The 25,826-nt window shown below is 37.0% G+C and overlaps 1 protein-coding gene across 1 annotated transcript; it reads left to right on the forward strand.

The window, feature by feature from the left end:
* Positions 1 to 21,463: 21,463 nt before the first annotated feature.
* LOC148584998 (uncharacterized) lies at positions 21,464 to 22,081 on the forward strand. The gene is made up of 2 exons (XM_088517641.1): positions 21,464 to 21,520; positions 21,572 to 22,081. Exons 1-2 carry the CDS (start codon positions 21,464 to 21,466, stop codon positions 22,079 to 22,081), a joined length of 567 nt encoding a protein of 188 aa, XP_088373767.1.
* Positions 22,082 to 25,826: the final 3,745 nt, after the last annotated feature.

Below are 25,826 nucleotides of genomic sequence, written 5' to 3' on the forward strand. Positions count from 1 at the left end.
AAAAAAGTTTTTTTTTTTTTTTTATCAATTGATTGTTTGTATAACATTAGCATATAATTGCGGTTTCATGGCCAAATATGTAAATATTGCGCCAAATATTATTTTAAGCGAAATCGTGATTTTGGTTTAAATTCGCACTTTTTCAAATAAGCACCCCCTAGTCAACTTATAGAAATCGCGTGTTTTTCCACGATTTTAAAATCGCAATCTCAAACACTCCAAAATTGCGATTTGGTTTAAAAACACAGATTATTTTTTTAAAAACGCACTCCCAAATGAACCCTTAGTATTTTAAAAATAACGAATCATTTTTATTTTGAATTATATTTGTTTTTTTTTTTTGTATACATATAATAAAAATATAGTATCTAAAGAGAAAAAAAAAAAAAAATTGTTATCATTATATTTAAATTCCACCTCTCTATAGATGAATTCCTCATTCCGCTACTATTTAGAATATGGGGCTGCCCCAATGAGTAACTTAATCGACTAGGGATCATGCCTTATGAAGCGAAAGTCATTAGTTTGAATTCTCCCTCCACCCTCTTATGAGGTGGCCTGTGGGCAACACCAAGACCAAGAACGGAATCTTCTTTCTGTTCTATACCCATGTTCAATTGTTCTAAACCAATTGTCAATTGAACTTGTTGCTAAAGATAAGAAGCAGTGAATAAAATACATTAAAGACTCTCGCTAGGTCTTTCGCCGAAAACCTAGAAGAGAAGCAGCTTTTGATCCATCTTTGGATTGTGTGGGCATAACCATTACTAGGGGTATCTAAAACACGCTTGTAGCGTAGAGAAGAGTGGGCAATTCACAGGGAGAAGGATGCCAGACGATTTAGTAACTATGTGGGGAAACTTTATACTGACGGAGGATGAGGGAACGGTCGAAGAGGTTCCGGAGGAGTTCACTGATATTTCTGGCAAGGGCCAAACTTGTTTGGTGGGCAGGCTAATGTCAGAACGAAGTGTAGGGAAAGAAACTAGGGATGGACAAGATTCGGTTGATGGAAGGAAGACCATGGATATTCGAGGGTAGCCTTTTTTTTGTAATGGAGTTTGATGGTAGCACACCGCCTACCTAGGTGTAGTTTCATTTGGCAACTTTTTTGGTGATGTAACATCCCACCTCAACGACACAATATTGTCCGCTGTTGGCTTCCCTCGAACCAGACTTCCCAGGGTGGTCACCCATCCTGGTACTATTCAGGCAGAAGCACGCTTAACTGCGGAGTTCTGATGGGATCATGACCATCATGGCTTTAAAACGCGTTGTTATCATTAAGGGTGTAATATACATTTAAACACATCCTCATCTCCATACCCAGGCGATGTGGGATGTCACAATCACCCCCTCTTAGAACCCAACGTCCTCGCTGGCAACCCTCATGGGATTAACCCATTCTTGGCATCCGCCCCAGTGAACGCCCGCTAGCGACCTTCATGGGCTTGTGCACGCTCTCCCCCAATCTTAGGCTGGGCAATAACTCTAATACCATATGTAACATCCCACCCCAATGACATACAATATTGTCCGCTTTTGGCTCCTCTCGAACCAGACTTTCTAGGGTGGTCACCCATCTTGGTACTACTCCAGCAGAAGCACGCTTAACTGCAGAGTTCTGATGGGATCATGACCATCACGACTTTAAAATGCGTTGTTATCATTAAGGGTGTAGTATACATTTAAGCACATCCTCATCTCCATACCCAGGCGATGTGGGACGTCACAAGTGAGAATGTACATTTTGCCATTGGCATGCATGGGCAGAGCGATGGGGGAGAAATTGGGATCCCTTGTGGAGGAAGTGGAGGAGGTAGACACGAACAAGGAGGGAGTCGGATGGGGTGAGTTTTTTAGGGTGCGAGCAGTGGCAGAGCCACATAGGCCTTTGGGGGTGCCACGACACCCCCAAAGATTTTAATTTTTTTTTCGCAAAAAAAAAAAAAAAATCAAGGATGTTGCTGTGTATGGTAAACTTTAATAATGCCAAAACTTAATACATATGTAGGGTAACCAAAAAAGATCCTTATTTAATACATATGTATGGTAAACTTTAATATACATATGATTGTTTATTTTGTTGTTTAATGTTTATAAACTTTGATTGTCTCTTACGAGGCCGTGATTTAACTTGAAAAGTTTAGGTTCATGAATAAACTTCACATTTATGAATTGATTGATTTAACTTGCTGAGAGCTTTAATTTAGATTCGATATTTGATGATTTTGTACTTCTAAGAAACCGTAAAGTGCAGTTCTAGACACTTTTTTTTTTTTGTATTTTTGTTTTTTTGATATATATAGTGCGGACATGTTACATTTCTAATATATCAATTTGAGCACATATTTATAAACTTTTATAGATATTTTTTTTGTGATGCATATATTATGTGAATTACCAAATTCTTAGGGTGGAGAAAATTTTAGGACGCAAAAAAAATTTTAGTGGCACCTCCAATATGAATTGTCTGGCTCCGCCACTGAATGCAAGTGAAACTTAATCTTATGAACCTCTTCTACGAGGGAGAATGTTAAAAGTCAAAGACAAGACGCATTGGGTTGCATTCCAATACAAGACGATCCCAAGACTTTGTTTCACTTGTCAGACTATCTACTATGGTGACCTGGGTTGTCTAAAACGCAACCTCCGGAGGTATATGGTGGACGAGCAGAAGCAGGAATATGGCCCATAGTTGAGAGTTTCCTCTCCGAAACAAGTTTGGGAAAATGACAGGAACCGTAGTGTAGTGACCCAAATAATTAACTAGACTTAGGTAACTTAGTTAGCAGGTTAATTTGGGAAAATTGCCATGACCACCCTATAGAAACTCTAGGGGTGGCTAGAGTAGATCTGGGGTGGCTACAATTGCCATGACCACCTCTTCTGGTGGTCGGCCACCCACTTTAATATCTATATTTTACTTCTTCTTTTTTAAGTTTTAAAAAAATTGGTTGTTTGTGTAAAATGTATTTCATTCCTTAAGGAATTAATAGTTATTTCTCTCATTTTTTAGAGGAATGGCTATTCCTGTGTGTAAGGGATTAATGATTCTCACGGGAATAATTATTCTTAGGAATAGACTGTTAACAAACAGAAGAATAACTATTTCATAGGGATAACCATTTTATTCCAGAGGTCTATTCCGCAAACCAAACGAATTAATTTAAATGTAAATTTTTGTATTGATCTCATGCATTAATTAGTCAATTAATTAGGAAGTAATTACATGGCGTTCCCATCCGGCAGGAATCCCCATATAGATTAAAAATCCTGGTCTCGTCTAGAAAGAAAAGTTAGGTCTGGCTTGTGTGCTGTAGTTTTTTTTTTTTGAAATGACTTGTGTGCTGTAGTTAGGTTAACGAGAGGAATATGCCGATTTCTCCACATACAGTAGATGAAGGTCTCTCTATTTGTTAATTCAAAATAAGAAGTAGAACTGAAAGACAAAGCACGTCGAACAGAGAGAGAGACACTGAGAAGATGAAAGAACATGTTTTCTTTGGTTGTATCTAGGCTGTTAAAAATTTGGACAGCATCTGGGCGTAAAAATTTTCTACAACACAGTTTTAACTACAACACACAAGTCGGATCGGTTTTCCTCATGTAATATTTGTTGCAAGTGATTGAGAGACACATATTACTGTGGTAATATCATAGTTTTATATGAATACTTATTAAAATTATGAATATAAAACTCATCCAAGCAAAATGTCCTTTTACTAAACTTTTCACATATTTTCATTCATCCTACAAAACAATATTAAATTGTCAATTTTTCATGATCTATTTTGGTGCCATTACTAAAATAAACACCTTTGTTTTTTATTAGCATGTCATCCATGAAATCACCATGTACGGCATAAGACAAATCTTCTTTCACTATGATTTCCTCCATTATATCATTGTGATTGATTCCGTGGGCGTTCAATAATATTTCATTAAAATAAAATCAAGACTCGTGAATAATGTTGTACGATCTAGATTATATATATATATATGTTATCTGCTCATTGTTAATGCTTTCGTTATCAGTACTATAGCTGACATAGAAAGAGGAGTCGAGAATAACTTGTACAAGTTAAAGACATAACGTGAAATTAAAATTCCATTAATATATATATGTAGAATTCATGCATGATCGGTGTACTTCTTGACTACTTAGGACCACTAGGACCACCATTTCTTATGTTATTTCTCTTTTCTAGAACTTCATTCGTCAAAGATATGCCAATAATTAACTAAAACAATTAGCACCAAAACTACCTTGAGCTTTTAAAATGTTTATTGTATATGGTACCGAAGCAGCATATATATCTTGTACTTAACTACTTTTTTTTAATGACTATAATTATGCAATATACCACAATTATAGTTAATAGTATAAAATAATCATACACATGCAAGAACACCAGAATTCACATGGTTCTCTTAATGTAACATAATTTAGTCATTACATCATGCTTTTCTACTAATCATGTTCGCTACAAATTTTCTCAGCTAATTCTATCTTTTTATGAGTTGCACCCTATATCCTTCTTTTTCCTAGACAATTTTACCAACTTTCAAGTTTTATTTTTCTGTAATGACTCAACCTCTTTCGACATAGATGCTATCAAAATATTATTATTTCTCCCATTGATAGCATTCTCAACATACTATGGACCACTACTACGGGCTAATAAAGCAAAAGAAATCATATCTTCAAATGTATTTGGTTAAAAAACAAGACTCTTCCTTGGTGAACATAATAAACAAGTCTAAATTTTTGTGCAAACTTAATTTATTTAATAAATGAATTGAACTTGTGACTATTTAAAGTTCTATTCCTTTACAAAAAAGAAAAGTTAGAACAGAAGGAAACAATATTATATGTATGAGAAAACTTTCTGTCAGGTCAATCCTTAAAAGATGGGTTTTACAGCATGCAATAATATGGTGACACTTCAAATAAAGCAACTAGACCCACGGCTAGGTCTAGCGGGGTCTGGCAAGACCCACGGCTAGTGGGCCTGGCGTAACCCACGGCTGGGTCTAACCCTTTTCTGGCACCGTGAGTCACTTTCTTTGGCCTTTTAGGTTATAGAATCCCTAAAGGGTTAACATTCCATCTCTAGGTTTTAGTTTTGAATCCAAAAACGAATTTTGAGGCATTAGTAACAAGTTTTGGGGGTGAATTTTCTGGGTTTGGCCAGTTAGGTGTCGATTTTCCGGTTGGTCAGATTTATGGAGCCAGAGCCTGGCGTGCTTACTGTGAGACTCAATCGATCATGTAGCAAACGTCTTCATTGAAGGCGACGAAGAGGAGGAGAGGGCGTCCTCAATCCAGTTGTGAATGAAGCCCACAAAACCTTGAATCAAATTGGACCAAAGAAATTGACGATTGTTTAGTTAAATTGAATTTTGAACCTGTTCTTGCAGGCCAGGGAGTGGTACAGAGAGTCGATGGACATGGGAGGAAAAGCCGTAGGAATAAGAATTTAGAGAAAATAAGCGGTGTTAGGTCAGTGGCTCCGGTGGCTTCTGTTGAAAGGGGTTTAGGGTGTTTTTTTTTTTTTGGGGGGGGGGGGGTGGGGGGTGTTTTAGGGTGCTAACGGGGAAGTTAGACGGCGACTTCATGGGCAAGACAAATGGAGACTTGCAAAAGATTATGTGTTTTCATGTCTAGCGTATTTTGTGTTTTAAACTGACAAGACAATTTCTTATTGGATACTGTAAAATAAGGGTTTTACAGGCCATTCGGATAGTAGGGACTCTCAATATGTATACATATAAATATTTTGTTAATAATTAGTATTATTATTATTTAATTTTTGGTGTTTTGCATAGAGTCCATTCAACTTTTTCCAAGAAAGATCAAGTTTTGGATAAAGAAACGTGAAAGCAACATCTGGTCAATTCATCTATGAAGCATAGACAGGTGATCACCTAACCTTTTAAATCTTGTATTTTATCTCTTTTTTATCTTGTTTATATTTAAGGATATTTAAACTTTTTTATTTTATTTTGTTTAACAGGAAATCTTTGGTATTTCCTTCAAAAATAAGATCCAGAGCAAATAAGATCCAAAGCATAACAATTCTAACAACCAAGAGCATAAGGCTCTTAACATAGCCCAAAGCTATGTTAATACAACGTTATATATGCAATCAGTAAAATTTCACAATAAAAAACTATCTATGATAGTAGCCTCCACTAACCCATACACAACTTCTCTTATAAAACAAATCTGCTCCGGCTTCCAAAAGCGGACTAGATCTAAAACATGGGTAGTCCAAAATTCCTTAAAACTTTTATTTTACTGACTGTGAAAGATAACTCCTTACACCGAAACTATCTCTTCTCAGCTCAAAGGCTAGGAGCAAAAATGAAAATACATAAACATAAACAAAAAATGGTAAAACACCCCACTCCCAGTGGTGACATAGAAACTAGATCAGTGATCGGTGCTGTTGGAGCCACCCACCGCGTCTGCCCATGGGTCCTTTTCTTTGTAATTTTTTGTCTTCTTGATTTTTCTACTTTTGTTTTTTAATATATATATATATAAATTTAAAGGTATAATTGTATTTTTATAATTTTTGGAGGTGTAATAGACATTTTAAGCAATTTCAGTTGACAAAAAAATTTAAAGGGTAAGTTAAGAAGTACACCGATCATGCATGACCTCTCTCTCTCTCTCTCTCTCTCTCTCTATATATATATATATATATATTGAAATTTTAGTTTTATATTGTCTTTAACTTGTACTACAAGTTATTCTCTACTCCTATTTATATGACTACAATTTCAATAAAATGGTTTCTACTCTTAGTTTTTAGGTTGACTAATTCGATGTCCAAAAGTGTAATTTATTCTCGGTTGAAGCTTTGTTTGCAAGAGCGTTCGCTGGCATCCGAACGGTCGCATTACATAGTAAAACCCGAGAGCTCTATTCACTACATGTTCGTTGGGCCGTCCGAACATGATGAGTTACATAGTAAATCCCAAAAGCTTCATTCCCTATACGTTTGCAAATCCATCCGAATGGGTGAAGTTGTCCAAATGGAAGTCAATTACGTCTGAACGTAAGTGTGTTGTTGCTGCATTAGGGTTTTTTAATTTCAGCTTGGACTTCTATAGAGCTGTAGGTCCATTCAAACGTGGTCGTCGATTGTCTAAAAGCTACTGCAGATTTTCCTTAATAAGGTTTTCTACTTTAGCAAGGAAACCTAATTCTTAGTTGCCTATATATAAGACACTATAGAGAATGATTTTGCTAAGCAACTGAGAGGGCAAATTCTATATTGTGCTAAAAGAGGATTATTAGTATTTAGAGTTTCAGAGCTATTTTTTCTTAGAATGTTGTTGTGTTTGAGAAGCCGTTTTGTTCATCAACGATAAGAAGTCTATCGGAGGATCCGATAAAGGAGAGTCACTCCAAGAAGATTGTCGAACTAGGAGACAAGTGGAAAGCTTGTTGATCTTACAGAGCCTAGGAGTTGCAAAGGGTTGTAAGTGTCCATGTGTATGTAATTTGGATTTTCTTTTAGTGATTTGCTTGGTTTGGCTGTCCCTAAGAGGTTTTACTTTTAGAGAGATTTTCGAAAGGTTTCCTCTTCGTCACTAAAGTATCTGGTTCTCTATGATTTACTATTTTACACATTTTGGTGATTGATTGTTGCATGCTTTTTGTTTTTAATTATGAATTAATTTTCATTAAACACCTATTCAACCCCCTCTTGGTGTATTTTGGAGTCTAGTTTATATTTTCATCCACTTTTGAAAACCCTAAACAATTTTTTAAGTTTGTGCATCTCATTCTCAAATTGACACACCCAGGTAAGACCTGGTCGGGACCCAGCAGGACTCGAACGAGACGGATGCGATCGAGACACTACCTTAAAATCCATCAACATCAATTATTGTTTATTCCAGCAACATTAGAGTGGACCACGCCTTATGAAGCAGAGGTCACTAGTTCGAATCCCCCCTCCCACTTCCCTTGTGTGGACATGTCAAAAAAAAAAAAAGAATCGTTGATGAGATGGTCGGCATTTTGGGTGTTTAAAGATACATGGTCTGATAGGTTGTTCTGTTTATAATTTCTATTATTGTAAGAGATTAAGTCATTGTATAATCCCACAAGGAGCAAACTATTTAGAAAGACACACAAAAAGAGATGGCACCCCCGTCAATCAAAAGGTTAAGGAAAAATTGGCAAGTGCAAATGTTGTATTAGGATTTCTTATCATTTTTACGGAATTCCTTTTTTAAAAAAAATAATTTTTTATATTATTTTGTCTCATAGATGATATAAAAATTACGTAAGTTTTAACTAAATTACTAGACAAGATGGATGAACTAATGTCCCAAGAGCCTCCAACATCTAGAGTATGTATGCAAGGGATAAAACAATGGTTGACAAAAGATACATAAGGGCAAGTCATGGGCCCTGAATACCCTAGGCATGTTCGTGGAGGTTGGTTGGGGTATATAGGTTGTAACGCTCCATGGAAATCAATTAACTAGTAATTGACTCCATGGTTCGCCTCTCAGCCTTATTCTTCTCGAAACAAGAGTCAAGGATCATAACCTCTCCCAGCCGTATTCTTAAGAGTGACCAACAAAATGTCATCTGCTATTGCCATAGTAATGCATGCGGAGGCACTTTAGTTTGAAAAACACTGCTGCAAAGATTTTTTCAATGTGGATTCTATTGGCCTTGCAACGCCCCGAAAATTAATTAACTGGTAATTAACTCCACAGTTCATATCCCAACCTTATTCCTCACAGAAGAAGACTTAGGGACCTCTACTCCTCAAAAAGAGAGGATGCTAAGCAACTGAAAGTATTAAGATTCTATAACATCAATCATTATAACCAAAGCATCTAGCAAGGATCATTAAAGTAGCTGAAATTACACTATAAATGTCATCTTTATAAGGGATCCATTCTATATCTTAATATGCAAGCATGCATCAAAGCTCTTAAGTCTATAGCATAACTCAAAAGTATTAGTTACCATGAATACCCGCCTAAGCTTGCAATAAGTCCTCAAGCATCTCCCGGATCGAATCCTCCACAATAACCGGTTGCTTCGCGGTATCCATCTTTTGCTAAACTAGCAATAGCAGCATAGTTGTAGATATGGAGAAAAGGGGAAAGAATACAAGGGTAAGTCCGACAACCGACTGAGTATAAACGCTCATGACGTACTTGTAATTAAATTGTGAACTCGGTTGTTTATAAAGCAGATGCAACATTATGAGATGGCAGTTTATCATGGAGGTAATATAGATATAATATATACTTATAATCATGAGTATTAATAATAGTTCAATAGTATAGTCTACCCGAGATATTACTCCTTCCCGGTAAGATTGGCGCTGTCTTGAGGAACCTGTAATACAATGTCAATGCCGTGTACGCTACCATCCATAACACTAGTGGCATGACCGAGACAGACCTTGGGTGACCCACACCACTAATGATATATGTTATGAGTTTTAATATTACTCGCAAGTGTGAAGTCCAATCCATAGGGAATTGTGTTCGTGTAAATAAACTTCTATCTAAACTAATCATATTTTAACCTAGTTAGAAATTTGTGTGGATTTTATAAATTGAAAATAAAAAAACATGAATCGAAACAAAATGAAATTACACAATGGATAAAATACTAAGGTATTCGAATTAGCCCTCACAAACTCATAGCAACGATTTTCACGTTCATCAATATTTTTCGACGTTTCAAACAGGACATTTTATGTATGTTCTATTTTAGCAAAACAAATGTATCAAAACATCCAAAGTATCTGTTCTTTGTACAAATCACAAAGGATATCTGATTTAGTTCAAAACATCCAATGTATCCAGGCTTTGCACAAATCACAAGGGATATCCAAAGTAAACCAAAAGATCCGATGTATCTGTTGAACGAAAGACAATGAATATCCAATATATAACAAACAAAACAAGCAATCAATTAAAAGTGATTAACAATTAATTGAAATAGAAATAGAACAATGAGAAATACAATTCTTATCAATAGAAAATATCAATGTACATAAAAATTAACTATTGTAACTCATCTATAAGGCTCATCCTCAGCCTTAGTTGAAGGATTTAGCCTCTCATGACTACAAACATCATATAATGGATAAATGAATTCATGAAAACTAAAAACTTGCAAAGGGAAATGAATTCAGGGCTACAAATGCGAAGAAAACGTCAAACTTACATTGAACGGCGCCTCTTGGGCGGCTTCCCCCCATTTCCCTGGAAAACTATGATATTTATAAGGTTATTTTAGAGTTTCAGTGCTTTCAGGTCAGATGAGGGAGCTCGATCGCACATTAGGTGCGTTCGATCATACTCGTGCAAATATTAGCTCTTCTGCGGTGCTGCGCACAGGCACTGCTTGCTTGGGTGTTTGCAGGGTTGCACTCGAGCGTGCCATGCATGGGCTCAAGCGTGGCACTGTGCACTTGATCGTGCCCCTTCTAGAAATTTTTCAACTTCTTTGCAACTTAGACCGTTAGACCTCAATTTTCTCTTAACAACCTGTAAAACACTAAGATACCAAAACTAACAAAAATATCATAAAATAATAAAGCTGAAGGCTTAACAAATGCAAATTAAGGGGTCCAAATATGCAATATTTGGTACTCGTCAAATACCCCCAAACTTACATTTTGCTAGTCCCATAACAAAACAAAATCAAAGCATGAAACATCAGTCCACTGTCATGGGAGATACGATTGCATTTAGCAAATGCAACAAGCCTTTTAAACTCCTAGGCATCCCTAGACGACGAGTGAAGTCTCGTGAGGGTTTAACAACAATGATACCCACAAACATTTTTAGCACTATGTTATTGACAAATATGAACTTCCATGCAAACACATGGTTTTTACGTCATAAGCAGGTTTAATAAAATAAACCACAATCACATCACTAGGACATCCAAAATCAATTCACTCATAGATGGAAATTTGATACAACACATGCTCGAATAAGCGCAGAGTGAGAGTAACATACAATCATGAGGCTTCAATTTTTTTCAAAGTTGTGTGTACCTCAAAATTCATAGGAATTCTATCAGATGAAAACAACCACGGCTTAAGTTAAGATACGTTTTTTTTTTTTTTTTTTTTTTTTTTTTTCTATTTTTGTGTAGGCTGTGCAATGTTCGGCTTCCTTAAGCTTTTTCTAATGTTGGGCCAGTGACTCCCAAACCAGATGCTTTTAGGGCACTAGATGTGAAAACATCCATAAGAGCTTAATTACTCAAGTCAAAAAGGCTACAAAGCCAAACTAGCCATACAATCAATCAAATTGAATTTCACATCGTTTTACGCAAACACTCAATGCTTAGTAAGGCAAGAGGTCTGGTTACTCAATGAGAAACTCAAACTATTTTTATTTTTATTTTTTTTTATATCTATTTTCAAGCCAAGGTTTCATCAAAAATTCATCATACAAATCTTAAAATAAACATTATCCAATTCAAATCTCATACCACACAAATCCTATGCTAATGTGCTTGTGATGATCAACTCAAGCATGTGAAGTCTCTCTATACTAAAAATGAGTCAAAAGACTCAGATTTCTAATGACGTGCTGTGTTTAAGATGTTAAAGAAGCCCATGAAATGCAAACCACAGTCACAGTGTAACTCATGCATACTAAACAACATAGCATTTTTTTTTTTTAACAAAACAAACAGACAAAATAAAACAATCAAACATACACAAACAAACAACAAAAACAGTGTGTTTTTCCATTCCCCAAAACTTAAATGACACATTGTCCCCAATGTGGCAAGAGATAAAATATTGTGGGATGAGAAAACCAAATTGTGCAAAGGCTGGGGCATCCCCCAAACTCGAACATCAAAACACTTGTCAAAAACTTACAGCAATTTTGTATCATAGAAACAAAAATCAAAAGATTAATTGCTGTCAGAAACAAAAAATAAAATGACAAGAAATAAAATGACAAAGGAAAAAGAAAATATGAATTGAAATGCAAATAATAAAATGGACAAGAAAGTTTATAGCGCTTTCCTCGATCATTTGGATATCCAACCAATCCCTTCCACCCTTTCTTCTTTAAAATTTCATAGCCCTTTGGAAGGATGTTGTGCCATCTTAGGCAGCCAATCTTATTGCTTATAAGGATCTTCTTACGATGATGGTTCCTAGATTTGCTCGCTTTTTTTGCATAGATCTTTGAGAATCTTGGCATAAGATGGCTCTTTTAGACATTGAATAAATGAAGCTTGGGGTTTATGATGTGTCTCAAGAGGGATTGTGATGAAGGAATGAGCTTTAGTACTCACTTCCTTGTCATTGAGCAAATTTGGAGTTGACGGGGGCTCAACTTGCTCTGTGTGCTCCACTTGCTCATTTTCACGTTCCTCCTCCTTTTTATCAGTAATGAGAGGCTCAGCTGCTGATGAAAATGAATTAGGGAAGCATATCTCAGTGGTTTTCCCATTCTCAGGTTGCATCTTAGGAGTGGAATCCAATAAGGCCTCAGCTTACTCAAGTAGCTTGTCCAGGTCTAGGCCACATCCAAATTGAGCAAGGCCCTCTCCCAAAGGATCCTCAATACTTGGCACATTAACGATTTCCTCAATGATTTCCTCTCTCCCACATGTGGTTGTGGCTTGGACATGCTCATGATAAAGATTGCTGGTGTCGTCCTCATCAATCTGTTGAAGCTCCTCTTCCTCGATTCTGTTGAACTGAGCAACCAGATGATCAATCTGACCTTCCAACCTTTCAATTGCTTGAGTGTTGTCCATGGTGGCATCCTTGAGTTCTTGAACGTCTTGGTTATTGACCATGGTTGAGTTCTTAAGCTCTTGTAAGCACTGGTTGGCTGTTTGCCTGAATGAAAAACACACTTCCACATGAAACATTAACCAAAATAAATAAATAAATAACTATAGCAAATAAAATGAACAAAAACACGAAAAAATTAAAAACAAAAACTCACAAAATGAACAAACCATAAGTTTGGCAAAATTTCAGGTAGTGGTACGTTTTGGTGCAATCTGCAAAGGTGCGCTTGAGCGTAGACTAGGTGGGATCGAGTGCAAGCGCGCTAATCCATTAGTAGTGCTACCTACTACATACATGCACTTGAGCTTGCGCAACAATGGGTCGCGCACAGATGCGTGGGTTTCTCTGTTGGTGATGGTGCTGCGCGAGTGCACTTGAGCGTAAATGACTTGCGCTCGAGTGTGCGTCTACTATGCGGTTGATCATAAGTGGGAAGAATCAAGCGCAGGCACGGCTTCGTCTTGCTGCTTTGTGCTCGAGCGTATTGCACTTGGTAAGTTCTTCCGAGACTTTAGAATTAAACTAAACACAAAATCCTTTCTTTTCTTTTTTTTATTAGACTTGCATAAACAAATAAAATAAAATTAAAAGAAGAAAAATAAAATAAAAGCGCTAATTATAACTCGTAGAAAAATAAAATCAATTTAAACAAAAATTTAATTTTCACAAACAAACAACTTCCCGGCAACGACGCTAAAAACTTGTTGTGAGTTTTACTGTTAGCCGCAAGTGCACGAGTCGTTTGCAATATAGCTTTTGCAAGTGCGAGATCGAATCCACTAGGAATTATGTTCGTGTAAATAAACTTCTATCTAAACTAATCCTATTTTAACCTAGTTCCAAATTTGTGTGATTTTTGTAATTTGAAAATAAACAAACATGAATTCAAACAAAATGAAATTAAACAATGGATAAAATACTAAGCTATTGGAACCAGCCCTTACAAACTCAAAGCAACAACTTTCACATTTCTCAATATGTTTCGACGTTTCAAATGACACATTTTATGTATGTTCTATTTTTGCAAAACAAATGTATCAAAACATCCAAAGTATCCGTTCTTTGTACAAATCACAAAGGATATCCTATTTAATTCAAAACATCCGATGTATCCGTGCTTTGCACAAATCACAAAGGATGTCCAAAGTAAATCAAAAGATCCGATGTATCCGTTGAACAAAAGACAATGAATATTCAATATATAACAAACAAAACAAGCAATCACTTAAAAGTGATTAACAATTAATTGAAATAGAAATAGAACAATGAGAAATATGATTCTTATTAATGGAAAATATCAATGTAGATGAAAGTTAACTGTTGCTACTCATCTATGAGGCTTTATCCTCAAACTTAGTTTATGGATTTAGCCTCTCATGACTAGAAACATCATATAATTGATAAATGAATTCATGAAAACTAAAAACTTACAAAGAGAAACGAATTCAGGGCTACAAATGCGAAGAAAGCGTCAAAATTACATTAAATGGGTGCCGCTTGGGAGCCTTCCTCCCCGTTTACAATGAAAATAATGATATTTATAATGTTAACTAGGGTTTCAGCATTGCCAGGTCAGACGAGTGCAATCGATCGCACACTAGGTGCGCTTGAGTGTTGCTGTGCTAAACACCCACCTAAAGTAATAGGCGAATATTTGGTACGTTTTAACTCGCAAGTGCACAAGATCAAACGATAGTATAGTGCGGCAAATACGAGATCATTCCCACGAGGATTGTTGATTTTGCTTAGAATTGATTTGCTAAATTTAAAATACCAATTTTGTCATGAAATTGATATTATGAAAAGAGATAAAAATAAATGAAAGCATTAGGGATGCGATATCCACCACTAATCAAACTAATTACGATAACAATATGCCAATGCGCCAATCATACCGGTATATTTAATGTTTGTCAACCTAAGTGCATAGATGTCTACTCCTTAAGCTATTGATTTCCTGAGCAACGAATTAGACATGGGTGTCTACTCTAATTCTTTTCTTTCTTAAAGGATTTAGCATGGATGTCTACTAAGTTGTTCTTTCAGAAAGCATAAATTTGTGAAAATCGACAAACACATGAGGCCTAGGGCATGGGTGTCTACTCTTGGTTCCCCATGTTGATTACTCCAAGAACCCGCACAGGTATCTTTTGTCACTCTATTAAGCCCAGGACTCGATCATCCAAATTGACTTAAATAACTAATCCATACCACATGCATATATTGATCATGTGTACTCGTGCACGTTTCAGCTCTTCTATGGCGCAGCTTGCTTGGGTGTTTGTGGGGTTGCGCTCGAGCGTGCTTTGCATTGGCTCAAGCATAGATGTGCTCGAACATGGCACTATGCGCTCAATCGTGCCCCTTCCAGAAATTCTTCAACTTCTTTGCAACTTCCACACTTAGACCAAAATTTTCTCTTATCCACCTACAAAACACTAAGACACGAAAACTAACAAAAACATCCGAAAATAATAAAGCTAAAGGCTTAGCAAATGCTGATTAAGGGGTCCAAATATGCAAATTTGGCACTCATCAATGTATGTCCTGTAGTGACCAACATTAAGCAATGGTTGTGCCGGTCATGAAAACCATGGATCCAAGGCGCACACACACACTTGACCATAAAGTTAACTTGTATAGTCAGCCCATGGCTGTGATCCCGCATGTACTGGTGTACTATGTCATACGATGCAATTAATCTTATTTATCTTCTACATGCATGCATTTTCAAGTCTCATCATTATCTTGTTAATCAACATACGTAGTTCCAAAATATATTTCATGAGAGTTGTAAATGTGCATGTTTCATATATATAAAGTAGATGTGCAAAGCGGGAATAGTAACAGCAAACATCTACGTGAGTTTGTTCTCACCCGGGTCGAATAAATTCTCCAAAAGTCTCAGGCTCTCCAAATCTGTGGAAAACATCCCATTAGTCCTAAGTCCATTAAAACAAACCCTAAACTTGAAAATAGGGGCCGTTGGGTGCTCGACCAAAAAGGCCATTCCCTAAACAACACTGGTCGAGTGCTCGACCTAGAGACGAGCGTTCGTCCAGTGAGGTTTTGGTAGAACCTCATTTGGCTCAATTACTTCTCGAGCCTTCCTCCGACTAGTCCTAAGGTGAAAAAGGGTTTCTAACAACTCCTAACCAACATGATGCCTTCTAATAACATGATTATGTCTAATGGAAAGAATGACTAAACAAGTTAAATCTTACAATAACCTACTAAACAAGAACCAAGCTAGTAACTCATTGAAAAGGGTAGAGGTTACCTACACACGTAAAATCCTACAAGTAGTGCCTCCTTCCTCACCAAAAGGTCACAAAACCTCATAACACTCACAATACTAATCCAATAAGGTTTCCCCAAGCTGTAGAGGTGAGAAAACTCAAATGGGGTAGGGGTATTTATAGGGGAAGAGGCTGAGGGTAAAATGGTGAATAACAGGAAATGATCGAGCGCTTATGGTTCTACAGGGGTGAGTGCTCATGTATTGTAGCTCAAAAGGGTTAGAGTTGCAGGTGGTACGTGCAGGTAAAAACCAGTAGTCAATAAAAAGTCAACAAGCACTCGGTCTGGTCCCCACACGAGCGCTCGTGTCCAGCTGCTAGGCGAGCGCTCGTGTGTGGTCCCTCATACAAGCGTTCGTCTATTGTAGCTTTGAAATTCTGAAATGCCCAAAATGCCCCTCTAGTTGTCCTTAGTAACCCAAAGTCCAATTAACCTTCTAATTAAGCTGTCATAATCCTAATTAATTAATTAATTGGGTCACTACATTCTCTCCTCTTTATAAAAATTTCATCCTCAAAATTTTGTAGCCCCAAACACAAGAAGGAATAGTAACATTGCCTTAACGTCCGTAGTCTTATAAGGTTCATGCTCAACCCATCTTTGAAAAAATCTTATCCCATCCATTGTTTGGCATTGAGCTCTTTCATCCAATATGAAGTGATCCACGTCGGCATCCACAAAAGTTGTAGGAAGTCAACTCGTAAGTTACCAAGGGTGTCGTAGTCGATGTTACCAACATTTTATCAATCATCGTTAGACTTGACGACTCGTAAATTCACCAGAAGATGTAGCTCAACATGGAGTTGAGCCCGTGGGTATCCTTGTCATGATGCCATGTTTCCTAGTTGGAAGCAAACTTATCTTAATCAACTACTCTGAGACCATCAAAATATAACGGTTATCCATAATCGTAGCGAATAGGCATATAGTCAAAGACAAAAGAAATTAACTATACAAATAAAATCCTTGAACATTAATGTAAAGACATGAAGACATCGTGCTTAACTACCAAATTTGGCGGCAAGGCTATACCGCTAATCCTACTCTCTTGGTTATTCTGATGGGTCCTACACAATTGTTGTGCCAAATACTACCTAAATTAATAGATAATATTTAGTACGTTTTAACTCGCAAGTGCACAAGATCAAAACAATGGTATAGTGCAGCAAGTACGAGGTTGATCCCACGAGGATTGTGATTTTGTTTTGAATTAATTAAAATATCAAATTGTCACAGATTTGATATTAAGCAAAATAAAAGGATATAAAGATAAAGTAAAGGTAAAGGCAGGGCTTTGATGTCCACCACTAATCATACTTAGATAATATAACAATATGCCAATGCTTTGATCATATTATGCATATCTAATGTTTGTCAACATAAGGGCATGGCGTATACTCCTTAAGCTATAGATTTCCCTAAGCAACGAGTTAGGCATGGTGTATACTCTAACTCTTTTCTTTTCTAAGGGATTTAGCATGGTATACACTAAGTTGTTCCTTAGGAAAACATATACACTATGGAAATCGACAAACACATGAGGCCTAGGGCATGGGCGTATACTCCCGGTTCCCCATGTTGATTAATCCAAGAACCGCGGTGTGGATTCTTTTGTTACTTCTATTAAAACCAGGACTCGGCCATCCAAATTGATTTAACTAACTAGTCCATACAACATGCATATGTTGATTAGGAACACACATATGAGGAATCCATGCAAGTAGGTATTAATCAAGTTAAATAGCACAACAAGATCATTACAAAGGTGTCAATATTGAAATATTAATTAAACATAACTAGGACTTCAATCTAGCCCTCCTTAAGAGTTAGTTACACATAATTAAAATAAAACTAAAAAGAAAAGGTAAAGAAAGAACGGAAAACCGCTCCTAGAAGTAGCCTCAATTCCTCTCCCCAAAGTTGTCTCCTTCTAATCCTCCCTAAATTGTCCATTGAATTGTGAGGCTTAGAGGTCTATTTATAAGGCTTAGGAGAGTCCTAGAAGCCCTAGTAATCGTAGGAATTTTGGAGATTTAAGTCCAAGTCCAATTAGGATAAAGAAAGCCTAAGTCCAAATCGGAATAGGATTCGCCCAGAATTGCCGTCTAAACTTGCGGTGCGATTTTGGCCTTGTGACGCTCCGAATTGGGAAAATGATATTTCACAATGATTTGTATCATTTTGAGTTAGCTTTCCAATGCCACTTGAATCACCTCAATTGGATATTTTAACTGAAATTTATGGTAAAAATACCAAGAGGTATGCAGAATCTTATTTTGCCTCCAATCCGATTTTGACTATTATTTGAGAAATTTCGATTTACTCCTTTCCTTTACTTGATTAAACTTAACCATGATTGGCTAAGCTTAACCATATCTTCTAGGTCTTCCCAATTTGCCCTTTAAGCTTGGAACTTTTCCGGAAAAGCTTTCTTTTATTCCAAAAACCTAAAAACCAAAGAAAATACAAAAATGAAGTAAAATAGCATGAATTAACTAAAACTAAAGGATTAAACCATGTAAGTTAAGGGCTAAAAATATGAATATTTTAGCACTTAACATCGATTGTCCATCATCAACATTATTGCTACAATGACGACTATTACTTTCGTCCGTAGTATCATTGGTATCATGCTCAGTGGGCTATCTCCTTCCATTCGCCAACTGGCACTGTACCATCCTTAACAACTGTGGAAGGTCATCTCGTAAGTCATCTAGAACATTGTACTCAATGTTTGCTACATTGTACTAGACCTTGTCAATCTCAACACCCAAGTCGATTAGCTCACAGAATGAGTAATTCAACATACAGGCCGGATCGGTGTCATAACCCTATAGAGGAAAGCAAACTACTTCTTAGTCGACTATCCCCTTAAACAAAATAGGAATAAGTATACTGCCCAAGTATAATCTTGAGAAATCAAGAAACTCTCTCAAGTCTCAAGCAAATGCAGATAACGGTTCCGCATGTCCTACTCCACTTCCCACGATGCTTCCTCGTCACCATGATTATGCCATAATACCTTGATGATGGGAATCGTCTTGGCACATGTCACTTGCTCCTTTTGATCCATGATCCTCATCGACTCCTCGGTGTACGTCAATCCTTCCTAGATCTCCATAAGTTCCTACTCCACCACTAAGTCTAGATTAGTGATGTACTTCCTTAACACCAAGACATGATAAACATCATATGTTCTAGCCAAGTCTAGGGGTAGGGCAACCTTGTATGCCAACCTCCCCACCTTCTGAATGATTTCGAAGGGTCCAATAAATTGAGGGCTTCCCTTCCCTTCTTTCCCAAATCCCATCACTCCCTTCATCGATGATATCTTAAGGAACACATGATCTTCTACATCGAATTCCAAAGGTCATCTCCAGTTATCGGCGTAGCTCTTCCACCGACTCTGGGCTGCACTCATCGATTATCTGATGGTAAGCACTTTGTCACAAGTACCTTGAATCATTTCAGGCCCCAATGTTGTCCTAATACAAGGGCGACTGACACTTACGTCCATAAAGTGGTTCGTAAGGTGGCATTCCAATAGTCACCTAGTAACTAATATTACAATTAAACCCAATTAGAAGTAGATATGGAATCCAACTTACCTTGAAGTCTAAGACACATGCTTAACCATTCATGCTATCGTGGTCCCTTTCTCCATTAACCAGAAAGTCATCATCCTATGAATCTAAGTCCTCAACAAACATATACACCCGATAGCTCATATGTAACCCAAAATCATGTAATCCATGCACACAAGAACCAAAGGTACAAGATTCACCAATCACGCATAACAGAATCCAAGTCCAATGATAGCAAGCCTTAACATCCTTATAATGGGCAATTAGCAAGATTTGGAATCTTATCACCAACACAACAAACATAGCGTAATAAGCATCATGCATTAATAAACCCTTAGCTAACATTACACTTTTAGGCCCAAAACTCCAATTCAAGTGTAAGTACAAAACAAAATACACTAGTTGATATTTGAGTATACATCTAGTACCCCAGCCCCTAACTCCAAAACAAAATGAACTCACATGCCTTAAACAATTCTAGTGGTTACGCTTATCCCATATTCTGCCATCATTCCTTCTAGGCAAACCAGTTCCATTCCTTTTAGACTGGTTACAATTTTGAACGAAGTATCCCAACTTGCCACATCCGTAGCACCAATTCTTCCCCAATCCGCATTTTTCAAAATGCAGCTTGCCACACCTATGACACAAACATCCTTGTTTATTTTTGAACCGCGACTCTTGGGTGTCATCCTCCTCAAGCTCCATGAGTACTTCCGACATAACTCCTCCTTGAGTCGAGTCCACGTAAAAGCCTCCCCGCTTCCTAATTCCATCACTAGAGAGTTCCTATTGGCGTACCATCATCGCCTTGCTTCTCCAGAGAACTTGTTGGCTGCGTACTTGACTCTTTGCTCCTCAGTGCAATCCATAGCTCATAGCAACTCTTCCAAGATCATAAGCCAATCATTTGCTTCACTAGAGTTTAGGTTTCCTTTAAACACGGGGAAAGGATGCTCATAAAACTCCTTGAAAGAGCAACCTTTGTTTCCACTTGGAATCCCTTCTCCTCGTACACTGACCAAAGCCTCCACTAGAAGACTTGCCACTATTTCCAATGCTTGAGTGGCGTCCAGAATGTTCCTCGTCTTTTCATCAAGATGGGATGGTCCCCTACCCAATGTGGCAACGAGCCCTCGGCCTAGCCCTACACGAGCGCCTGTGTACGGCTTCCAGGCAAGCACTCGTGTATGGTCCCCCACACGAGCGTTCATCTACTGTAGTGCTGAAATTTTGAAATGACCGGAATGCCTCTCCATGTGTCCTTCATGACCCAAAGTCCAATTAACCTTTTAATTAAGTTGTCCTAAGCCTAATTAATTATTTGGGTCACAACAGGCCCTCCATTTTTGGTGATGCCCATGCCTACTGTTCAGCTTGTGAGAGATGCTAGATATTGGGAAGTATTGGAAAGAGGAATATGATGCCGTTGAACCCGATTTTGATTGTGGAGCTTTTTAATGTTCAGGGCATCAACTTAATGTGACTTTTTCCAAACTTTTATGGGTACCTCTACATCCTTGTGGCTGTTGACTATGTTTCTAAGTGGGTGGAGGCCATTGCTTGCAAAACCAATGATCATTGGGTCATGCTTTAGGTTCTGAAAGACAATGTGTTTGCACATTTTGGGACACCACGTGTCATAATCAGTGATGGGGGAAGCACTTTTGCAATAGATTTTTCGAGCAACTCATGAAAAAATATGGTATTACCCATAAAGTTGCAACTCCCTACCACCCTCAAATGAGTGATCAAGTCGAAATATCAAACAGGGAAATCAAGAGGATATTGGAGAAGACGGTAAACCTAACAAGAAAAGATTAGTCTCTACGACTTAATGATGCACTGTAGGTGTACCTGACAACCTTTAAGACCCCGATTGGCATGTCTCCCTATCGACTTGTGTATGGCAAGGTGTGTCATCTTCCTGTGGAATTGGAGCATCGAGCATATTGGACTATCAAGCAGCTAAACTTTAATCTCACTAAGGTTGGTTCTCAAAGGAAGCTCCAACTCAATGAATTAGAGGAATTGAGAAATAATGCGTATGACTGTGCTGAGTTGTACAAAGCTCAGATGAAGAAGGCTCACGACCAAAACATTTTGAGAAGATCTATTGAAGTTGGTCAGAAAGTCCTCCTATACAATTCACGGTTGCATCTGCTCCCAGGCAAGCTCAAATCTCAACGGACTAGAGCATTCATAGTTCGTACAGTTTCCACTCGTGAAGTCATTGAGATAGAGGATCTCAAGAATGGAAATACTTTCAAGGTAAATGGTCAATGGTTGAAACCGTTCTTGGAATTGAAGATCCGAGAGATTGAAGAAATTCCCTTGGAGGACCCAATTTATCAGAACTGATCCTCATCTACTGTGAAGAGTTTGGCTGAAGACGGTAAACTTAGCGCTTCTGGGAGGACAAGTGTTTGATTTTGTTTTGTTTGTTTTTCTTTTCGTGTTGTGATTTTTAGGACAAGTGTTTTTACGAGTAAGTTTGGGGGACATTCTCCCTCTGCACACTCCGATTTTCTTCACTTCTCGGTATTGTATTTCTATCCACATTGAGGACAATGTGTGATTCAAGTTTGGAGGTATGGAAAGACACCGCTATCCATTTTTTGTTACCTTTTTATTGTTTGTTTCATTTTCTTGCCTAAAAAAAATAAATAAATTGTGCTATGTTGTTGTTAAGTATGAGTTCAGCTATAACTGTGGTTTGCATTTCATTTGCTTGCTTAAAGTGTTGAACACATCATCATGTCATTAGGAATCTGAATCCTTTGACTTATTTTTTGGCAAAAGATACTTCACTTGTTTTGAGTTGAATTATCACGAGCACATTAGCATATATTCTGTGAGGTATGATATTTGAGCTTAATCATGTTTATTTTAAGATTTGTTGGATGACCTATTGATGAATAACCTTGGCTTGCAAGAAAAAAAAAAAAAAAAAAAAAAAGGGAAGAAGAAGATCATTTTGAGTTTTTCACTTAGCAACCGGACCTCTTGCCTCATTAAGCATTGAGTGCTCGCGTAAAAAGGTGTGAAGTTTTGGCTTCGCAGCCTTTTTGACTTGGGTTATTAAGTCCTTAGAGATGTTTATACATCTAGTGTCCTAAAGCCATCTGGCTTGGGAGTCATTGGTCTAACACTCGTTACATGGGTCACTTAGAAAGCTTAAGGGAGCTAATCATTGCAAGGCCTACAAAAAAAAAAGAAAAGAAACAAGCAAAAAAGAAGAATGTACATCTTGCCTTGGTTGTTTCATCAAATAGGGATTCCTACGAATTTTGAGATACTTGTCTTGAGATTAAATTGATGCCTCGTGATTGTATGCTAATTTCAGTTTGCACCTATCAGAACGTATAATATCTCAATTGTCCTTTATGAGTGATTTGATTTTGGATGCCCAAAAGATTTTGAATATGAAGTTCATCTTTTTAAGCTTGCTAATGAATAAGAACCATTGTTTGTATGAAACTTTATTCTTTCAATAATAGAATGTTGGCAATGTTTATGGGTATCATTTCTATTAAACCCTCGCGAGACTTCACTCATCCACTAGGGATGCCTATGAGTTTAAAAGGCTTGGAGCATATGCTAAATGGAATCGTCTCTCCCATGAAAGAGGATTTATGTTTCGTGCTTCTAGTTTATTTTTTTGTTTTGTATTGCTAAGGGACTAGCAAAATGTAAGTTTGAGGGTGTTTGATGAGTACCAAATATTGCATATTTGAGCCCCTTAATTTGCATATGTTAATCCTTTACCTGTATTACAATCTGATGTCTTGTGCTAGTTTTGTGGTTTTAGTGTTTTGCAGGTTGCTAAGGGAAAATTGCAGACTTAATGCGAAAAATGCAAAGTCTGGAAGAAAAATCACCAAGCCCAAACATTCAAGCGCCCGTTCGGACAGTGGAAAGTCTCATCCGGACGGCGGTGCGCTCAAGCGCACGCATTGTGCAATCGAGCGCACACAGGAGACAGCATCCGTCCAGACAGTGAACAGTCCCGTCTAGACGAACCACTTTTCAGACTTCCACCATTTTTTAGGTTAAAACCCTGGAAAAAGCCCTATAAATAGATAAGACATCAGAAAAAATTATAGAGGTTACTGAGTACGAAATTTCAGAGTAGAGAGAAGACAGTTTTGGGTTTTCCTAGCCTTTGGCGCTCTCAATTTTGGGGTTTTCAATTTGTAAGCATCTTAAACTTCCATGGATTCAATTATTCTTGTATTATCTTTCAATTCCGTGAGATGCTAAACCTTCAACTAAGATTGAGAATGAGGCCCCACTTATGATTAGCAACAACATTTTTATGTGATGTAATATTTTCCAATTTTTCTACTTCAATTCAATTAGTGGGATGATTCTTGGATATCTTTTGTGATTTACAGATATATTTGATGATTTGAGATAGTTTTATTTAATTGATTGCTTGGTTTTCTTTGTCAAAAAAATTGGATATCACTTGTGATTTATTCTATGGATACATTTGATGATTTGGTTTAAATTGGATATCTTTTGTGATTTATGGATACACTTGATGATTTAATTTAAACTAGATATCTTTTGTGATTTGTGCATGAATGGATACATTGGATGGTTTTGATTAATTCTTTGAAGCAAAGTAGAGCATACATGAGATTTTTATTGTGAGAACTTTGGAAATATTATTGATCATGAGAATATGTTGCTATGATTTTATGAGTACGCACTACAAAAAAATGTAGTATTAGTAACGTGTGTACTGTTCATTACTTTTCGCCACATTACCATCTAGTAACGTGTCACTTTACCCACGTTACTAATAGGTAACGTGTAAAATTTGACACGTTACTAATTCAAAAACTGAAATAAATAAATAAATAAATAAAAATTCAAAAACTTTAGTAATGTGTCAAAGTTGACATGTTACTAAATGGTAACATGTCAAATTTGACACGTTAATAAATGGTAACGTGTCAAATTTGACACATTACTAAATGGTAACATGTCAGATTTGACACGTTACTAATTTGAAAACTAAAAATAAATAAAATTAAAAAATTCGAAAACTTTAGTAACGTGTCAAAGTTGACATGTTACTAAATGGTATCATTTCAAATTTGACACGTTACTAACGGGCATTGGAAACACGCGCTAGCTGCTTCCCTCTTTTGCTCTTTTTCTTTCTTCTTCCCTCTTTTTTCTTCCTCCCGGCCGCGCTTTTTCTTTCTTCTTTCTTCTTTCTTCTTTTTTCTATTCTTTTTCTCTCTTTTACTCTCACGCCCAGTATACCCCCATGGCAGCTCCCTCTTCTCTCAGATGGGAAGACGAAAAAGAAAAGAAGAAGGGAAAAAGAAGAAAAGATAAGAAGATAATGAAAAAGAGAAGATACATTTTTCTGCTAGGTTTGGGTTTGGGTGTTTGAAATTTTTCTGGGTTTGATTTTCTGGTTGGTTTGGTTTGATTTTTCAGGTTGAATCCACTTGGGGAATGGACATCTTTGGGAGAGAAAGGCCAGTGCACAATGTTTTCGGTGGTGGCAAACGTAGGTTAAATTAATTTTTTATTTTATTTTTTGGAAATGGAATGGGAATTGTGGTTGAATACAAATTTTTTTGTTTGTTTAATTTAATTCATTTGTGGTGATGAAATTTGGTTGAATTAGTTTCAGATTTTTTTTTTTTGTTTGATTTGTACATATTTTGCGATTTGTTTGGTTGGTGAGAACGTGTTGTAGTAGTAGTAATATAAGATCCGAATTTGTCTTTAATAGCAATTTTTGGCTAATATTGGTGTGCTGGTCTAAGCAAACGCTATGTTTTAGAGTTAAAACTAAGCCTATGTTTTAATTTTTGGAAAATTTTGCTCTGATTTATGCTTTTTTGGTGGCAATTGCCATTATTCTGCATCCATTCTTGTTGTTAGTTGCTGATATTTCCTTTTGAGATTTTGATGCGATCATACTGGATCTAGATCTGGTTTTGTTTCGGAGTGGAGCTTGTCGTTTTGTTTCTTTTTTACTAATTTTTTAAACTTTAGTAACATGTCAATTTTGACACGCAACTAAAATTTAGTAATTTGTCAAAATGATGGTATGTTACTAAACATTTTGTAACGT

This window comes from Corylus avellana, chromosome 6 (genome assembly GCF_965113065.1).
Source record: "Corylus avellana chromosome 6, dhCorAvel1.hap1.2, whole genome shotgun sequence".
NCBI lineage: Eukaryota > Viridiplantae > Streptophyta > Magnoliopsida > Fagales > Betulaceae > Corylus > Corylus avellana.

Bases quoted from the DNA above. Each gene is read 5' to 3' on its own strand.
- LOC148584998 (XM_088517641.1), top strand. From the start codon at position 21,464: ATGAGTGATCAAGTCGAAATATCAAACAGGGAAATCAAGAGGATATTG. The intron at 21,521-21,571 runs GTAAACCTAACA...GATGCACTGTAG, and splicing joins AGAGGATATTGGAGAAGACG to GTGTACCTGACAACCTTTAA.